Here is a 6,908-nt window from a genome sequence, read left to right on the forward strand (position 1 = left end):
CCCTCTTCTAGAGCTTGCCCTCTTGCATTATGTAATAAGCCGCTTGACGTCAGAGCTTTCTAGCCTGGCTCTGATCCACCGGAGTTAAGGCACCGGTCAGAAAATTTTTTATCGGATTCATCCATGTGGGCTGAGCTGACTGGACGTCCATTATTTCCGGCTGATCGATGGATGGCTCATCGAGTACTTCCACTGGCACCATTCTTGGTAGGTTGGTTTCATAGGCTCAGGCTAAGAGTGCTGATTACGCTTGTTTACATGCATAAAAAGAAGGTTTTAGATGCTGTTTTTACAATGTTTCAGCTTTGTTTCGGATTTTTCTCGGTCGTTTGAGTTCCAATTCATGCAAAATTCATATATTATGGTTTGTGGTTGGCTTATATTGTATTTATGACATTTTAGGACCATTTGGGAGTGCAAATTAATCAAAAGAAGCAAAAAGACGGAAAAACCATCATGGGAGGCGCCAGGCGCCTGGGAAGCCTGCAGAAAAACTGGTTTTCTTCCAACTTTGCCCTTAATGAAACGCGTCTTCCAATGCGTTTTGGTGGTTCCAACCGATGCATACGTGTAGAAGAAGTGTTCCACTATCAGTTTGAGCACGATTTGGTCAGTCAAAAGAGTTGGAAATGGGTGATTCACCATCGTTTTAGGACCTACCTAACCAATTCTGCACAGCTATAAATTCCAGCAACTTCTCCACCAAAATCATCAAGCCTTGCTTCCTTCTCTTGATCATTTTTAGTGTTTCTTTGTTGCTTTCTAAGTACTTTTGAGTTGCTTTCATTAGTTGCTTTTCGTTTTTAAATCCCGAGCACTTTACATTCTTTTATTGAGCTTTGTTTTGTTTCCATTTGTACTTAGTTATTTTCTACTTATTCAAATATATAAAAATCTAGCACTTTGCTTATCTTCCCTTTGCCTTTACTTTATTTTTAGTTAAGAGAGTTGTGTTTTTGGAGGAAAGAGCACGTGACACTCTCCCTTGCTTGAAAGAGAAGGGCGAAGCTCTCAATCCCGATAAAAACTCTCCGTTAGTTAACTTTTGTTTTTCACACATGCATTCCACATTCAACCATTTTACTTGCTGTATTTTCTTCAATATGTCTTTCTAAATTCCCGTCTCTAGCCCGGTTATGGATAGTTAGCCTTTTATGTCTAAAAAGGGTTGCTAAGAAGTAGTGTTTTTGCTTTCCATTCATTGTTCAACATGTTTTCCCAAAAAGTTAGGATTTAGAGAAGGCCACTGTAAGTCTTAACAAGTCAATACTGAAAAGGTTGCTCATTTGCATTGTTGAGTGGTTAAACCGAGGAGAGGAGCGCCTTAGACATAAGGGTTCCGCTTAAGTAGCCTAGACATAGGACCTTAACCCGAGGTTGCGACTATTTCCATCCTAAAACTAAGATATCTCTCGTAATAGACATATTAGGGAATGTCTTAGGACTTTGAACTTGCTTAGACATAAGTCAAGTGAAAAGCGTAGTCGTTGGTTCCTAAAGTGAAATGCATATCGTCCTTAGCATATCCTTGATTCTTTGTTGGCTAACTTGAAGTAATTCGGGCTAGGTTTTATCATTCTAAGTCCAAATCCCAAATCCAAACCATTATTTGTGACCACTTCCCATTTTACAAGAATCACTCATTCCAACATTCACTATTCTTTAAAACTTTAGAGTTTGGAAATTGTTTAGAAGTCCTTGAGGATCGATACTTGGATACTCCGTCCATTTTATATTACTCTGACAGGTGTGCGCTTGCATCTATATAATTGTTACCACGCTTAGCGCGTGCGTTCAGCATAAACGCCCAGTCAAGTGCCAGCGCATTGGCGTTAGAGTTTTCTGACCTTGGCACTTGTCGAATCACATAATCTTCGAACTGGGTGAGGAGCTCCCGAGCTTTATTCAGATATCTTTCCGTACGAGCATCCTTCGCTTGGTATTCCTCGGTCACCTAGCTAACAATTAGCTGCGAATCGCTGATGATTAAAGGATGTTTCACGCCCATCCCCTAGCAAACCTTAGCCCAGCTATCAACGTCTCGTACTCGACTTCGTTATTCGAAGCTTTGAAGTTAAACCGGAGTGCATACTCAAACCGAAGATCATCGGGGCCAAGGAGCAAGATGTCTGCCCCACAGCCCTTCTCACTGGACGAGCCGTCTACGTAAAGTGTCAATTGGTCACGGTCGTCGGCCCACTGCCTAGTCGGAGTTAGCTTGGCAACAAAGTGTGTTGCGGCTTGACCTTTCATTGTTGTCCTAAGCTCGAAGGCGATGTCGTATTCACTAAGTTCCAGGGCCCACTTCATCAAACAACCTGACGTTTCGGGCTTGTAGATGATCTGCCTCCGGGGAAAGTTTGTCAAAATAGCTATTTTATGAGCTTGGAAGTACGGTCGCAAACGATGTGCCAATGTCACCAATGCTAGGGCCAGCTTCTCAACACAGAGGTAGTGGGCCTTGGCCTCGGTCATTGACTTGCTTGTGTAGTAAACAGGGTTCTGTCGTCCTTCCACCTCCTTTACGAGGATCGAGCTGACCGTCTTTTCTGACACGGCCAGGTATAAATAGAGAATGTCACTAGGCAGCGGCTTGGACAACAGCGGGGCCGTGCTGAGGTACTGCTTTAACTGCTGAAGTGTAGCTTCACAATCGTCAGGTCATTCGAAGCAACCTTTCTATCTTAATGTTTGGAAGAAGAGAAGGCACTTGTCGGTGGAGCGAGATGCAAAGCGATTCAGAACCGCCAGGCGACCATTCAGCCTCTGAAGTTTCTTGACATTCTTCGCTGCTTCCATCTTGAGGACTGCCCTAATCTTGTCTCTATTGGCTTCAATTCCCTGTTCATGGACCATGAATCCGAGGATTTTTCCCCACGAAACCTCAAAAGCGCACTTACTCATCTAATACTTTCGAAGTACACCGAAGGCTTCTACTAGGTCGGCCAGATGCGAGCTAGTCTGCTTGCTCTTGACCAACATGTCGTCCACATACACCTTCATGTTGCGTCCGATCTGTTTGACGAACATCATGTTGACCATTCGTTAGTATGACGTTGTAGCAATACAGCCTTTGGTCGGTGACAAATGACGTGTGCTCTTGATCAGGGGCATGCATCCGGATCTGGTTGTATCTGGAGTAGGCATCCATGAAAGAGAGTAGCTCGTGCCCTACCGTCACGTCGATGATCTGATCTATGCAAGGGAGGGGAAAATTATCTTTCGAGCATGCCTTATTGAGGCTCGTAAAGTCAATACAGACGCGCCACTTTCCGTTAGACTTCTTAACTAAAACGACATTAGAAAGCCACGCAGGGTAATGAACTTCTCTTATGAAATTAGCTCCTTAATAAATTTTCCTACGAAACAAACATGGCTATCTGAAAATGTCGGACATCTAAAATTCTGGGCATCTAAAATTCCAGACATGGGTAGATGTCGAGCATCTATATTCCTAAAAAACGAACGGCCCCTTATAGGAATATGGAGTTCAAATAATTGACTTTTTGGATGCCAATAATTAAGGGTCCGTTTGATAACCATTTCGTTTTTTGTTTTTGTATTTTTTAGTTTTTGGTTTTCTGTTTTTAAAAAATAAAAACCATATATATGTTTCATAACTATTTTTTGTTTTTTGATTTTAAAAAACATAAAAAACAGAAAATCAAACATGTTTGATAACCATTTTTAGTTTCTGTTTCTAAAAGTTAGAAAATTGAAAATACATATTAGAAAGAGAACATTTTATGTAGAGTAGATATGACAATGGTGTGAGTGCGAGTCAGCATGCTCTCCTTCATTCTCGTGCTCGTGAAAATTTTTAATCCCCATCTCCACCTCGTTCTTCAGTCTGAGGATGTTCTCGAGAAAAATTATCGATTTTATAATTGCTTTTAATTATTCTTAGAATTTAAAAAATAAAAAATTATAATAAATATATAGTAATTATTTAAAAGATTGAATAATCGGGGTCGGGACATGCATTTCCTATTTTTGGGGCCTGACCCTGTGGAAATTTTTATCATCCCTAACGTAGAGACAAGAAAATACAAGTTTAGAGAGATGTAAATAAATTTTTGGAAGATAAATTTTAGAGAGATAAATAAAAAGAATTAGAAAAAAATAGTCAAGGAAAAGTTAAAGACAAAAAGAGAAAAAATTTAGAGAAGAAAAATTAAAGTTGGAAGGAAAAGATATGTTAAAGAAAAAAAGAGATTAGAAAGAAAGAGAAAAATTATAGTAGAAAAAAATTTAGAGATAAAAATAAGATTCAAAATATAATTTTTAGAGAAAATAAATAAATACATAGATATATAAAAATTTTGAACAAGAAAAAAATATATAATTTTTAGAGATAAAAATAAATTAAGAATAAAAAGAAAAGTTATAAAAGAGAGAAAAAAAAAGTTTGGAAAAATATTAAATTTTTAGAGAGAGCAATGGAAATGATCTATTAGAAAAAATATAGAAAATAAAAATACATAGAGATGAAAATTTGAAGAGAGACAAATAATAATAAATATTTAATATAGGAAAATTTCAATGAGAAAAATAAATTTTATAGAAAGAAATTTAAGAAGAAAAAAAATTATAGAGTTAGAAAGAAATTTTCTAGATAAATGTGGAGAAAAAAGTAAAATCTATTTTTGAATGTTAAACAATAAATTGAGTTGGTTATCAAACTGTTTTTAGAAAACTAAAATCAAAAATCAAAAACTAAAAATGTAATGGTTATAAATCGAGCCCTCAATGTCTTATTCGTTGAACTATCTTTGAGTGAATTTTTTTTAAATAATGTTTTTATTTAAACTTATTTTTAAAATTATGCTGCATTAATTAAATTAAAGAAAAATCGCTTCTTTTTAAACTTATTCCAAAAATAATACTTTTGAAATTAGTGAAAAAATATTGCATTAAATAAAATTAAAGAAAAAATGCTTCTTTACTTAGCTTGTTGTTAGAATTCATATATATGAATTAAATTTATCCAACGGCTTAAGTTTTTAGGTTGAGTGGTAGTTCATTCATCCTAAGATGGTATCAGATCCAAATGCCCTGTTTTCGAACTCCTGTATTGTTGTTTTTTGCGACGGTGGTTTTGGGTCCATTGGCAAAAATGATGTCGTGGATTCTCATGCTTCTTGAGCCATATTTGCAGAAGAAAGAACCAAAGTTACTTGTGGGAGAGAGCTGCGAGAGAGCGGTAGGGGAGTTTCCCAATTTGATGGAGATTGCCAGAAAAAAATAAAAAAGGGAAGATTTGGCAACGATGGAGGCAAATTTTTTGTTTTTTTGGGACTAAGGAAAAAATTGAGAAAAATGATCAAGGATAAGAAGAGAAGGGAAATATTAACATATTGAACTGAATTTCTTCCTCCATCAAATTGCAAATTCGTATGAGCTATGAGCTCTAGTTATTGTATTTTATTGAGATAGTTTACAACAAATTGATTTAGTTTGTTATTGTACAGTTGTACCAGTTGCATTTCTATTTATGTCACATTATATTAGTGACACTTGTTTATATAGAGGGCATTTGTATTCATTTACAATTAATGAGAATACATTTTCCTCATTTCAATCTTAATATGGTATCAGTAGTGTTTGGGGAAGAGAATACCCTGGACACGTGGAGGACCCCTATTGGTGCTCCAAGATGACTCATGAGTCATGCCCAGCTCGGACCGCCGAGATCACCACCACCAGCGTTGACAGATGCTAAGTATGAGGGCCGAGGTGAACCTGGCCGAGGTCCGACCTACCGGGAAGCTCGGTAGGGGCCGATGTGAGCTACTGTCAGCGGCGTGATTGTCGGGTGTAACCGTCGGTCCCGAGATTACCGGGTGTAACCGTTACGAGATTAGCGGGACTACCACCCATAAGTAGAGGACCTCACTCCACGATCAGGTACGATGATTTCTGACCTTGAACTAAACTGAGAATCCGACCTATACTGACTTGATCGTTGGAGTGCTCACCTTTTTGTGCAGGTCCGCCCAAGTATTCAGATCGGTCCGGAGGCCAAGTTCGAGCTGCAATCTGAAATACACTGTTGTGCATATCCTTGCATAAACAAGTAGTATCCAATTTTCTCCTCTTTCCTCTATGAATTGCTCTCCTTTATCATGTCGTTGATCTCCGATCTACTTGAAGATCCTTTGCCTCCGACTGGTTTATCGCCTGAATCTTCTTCATCGCCGGTATCTTCTTCTACCTTATCTGGCGATGCATCTGTTCTCAATCCTTATTACCTCCATCACACCGACAATACTGGCCTTGTTTTCGTCAATCAGTTGTTGACTGAAGACAATTATACATCATGGAGTCGGTCGATGATGATTGTGTTATCCGTCAAGAACAAATTAGATTTTATTGATGGATTCATCCCTCGACCTTCTGGAGATTTGCTGCCGGCCTGGATTGACAATAATCACATTGTTATTGCTTGGATCCTCAACTCGGTGTCAAAGGAGATCTCTGCGAGTATCCTGTTTTCGGAATCTGCTCGTGATATCTGGATTGATCTCAATGAGAGGTTCGAGAAGAGTAATGACCCCTGCATTTATCAATTGAAGCGTGCTCTTGCAACTCTTGCTCAAGATCAACAATCGGTTAGTGCCTATTTTACCAAATTGAAGTCTCTTTGGGATGAATTAAGCCAATAGACCGATTTGTTCTTATTCTTGCTCATGTGGAGGTGCCAAATATACGGCTTCCTTTATGCAATATGAATACTTAATGAATTTTTTGATGGGATTAACCGAGTCCTATTCTCATATTCGGGCTCAATTATTGCTTATGGACCCGCCGCCGACCATTAATAAAGCCTTTTCACTGGTGAATCAAGAAGAGCAACAGCGATCGATTAATGTTACTTCACCTGTTCCTGCTGCCTTTTCTTCTTCGTT

At 38.4% G+C, this 6,908-nt stretch overlaps 2 protein-coding genes across 2 annotated transcripts; one reads left to right on the plus strand and one right to left on the minus strand.

Annotated features, from left to right (window-relative positions):
• Positions 1-1,998: 1,998 nt before the first annotated feature.
• LOC148207616 (uncharacterized) lies at positions 1,999-3,042 on the minus strand. The gene is made up of 3 exons (XM_088118390.1): positions 2,923-3,042; positions 2,746-2,841; positions 1,999-2,631 (listed from the first exon to the last, which is right to left on the minus strand). Exons 1-3 carry the CDS (start codon positions 3,040-3,042, stop codon positions 1,999-2,001), a joined length of 849 nt encoding a protein of 282 aa, XP_087974516.1.
• A 3,083-nt stretch (positions 3,043-6,125) lies between these two features.
• LOC111023702 (uncharacterized) lies at positions 6,126-6,665 on the plus strand. The gene has a single exon (XM_022301169.1). It carries the CDS (start codon positions 6,126-6,128, stop codon positions 6,663-6,665), a length of 540 nt encoding a protein of 179 aa, XP_022156861.1.
• The last annotated feature ends 243 nt before the right edge of the window (positions 6,666-6,908 follow it).

Source organism: Momordica charantia, unplaced genomic scaffold, assembly GCF_013281855.1.
Source record: "Momordica charantia cultivar OHB3-1 unplaced genomic scaffold, Mcharantia_2.0 BLBB01000123.1, whole genome shotgun sequence".
NCBI lineage: Eukaryota > Viridiplantae > Streptophyta > Magnoliopsida > Cucurbitales > Cucurbitaceae > Momordica > Momordica charantia.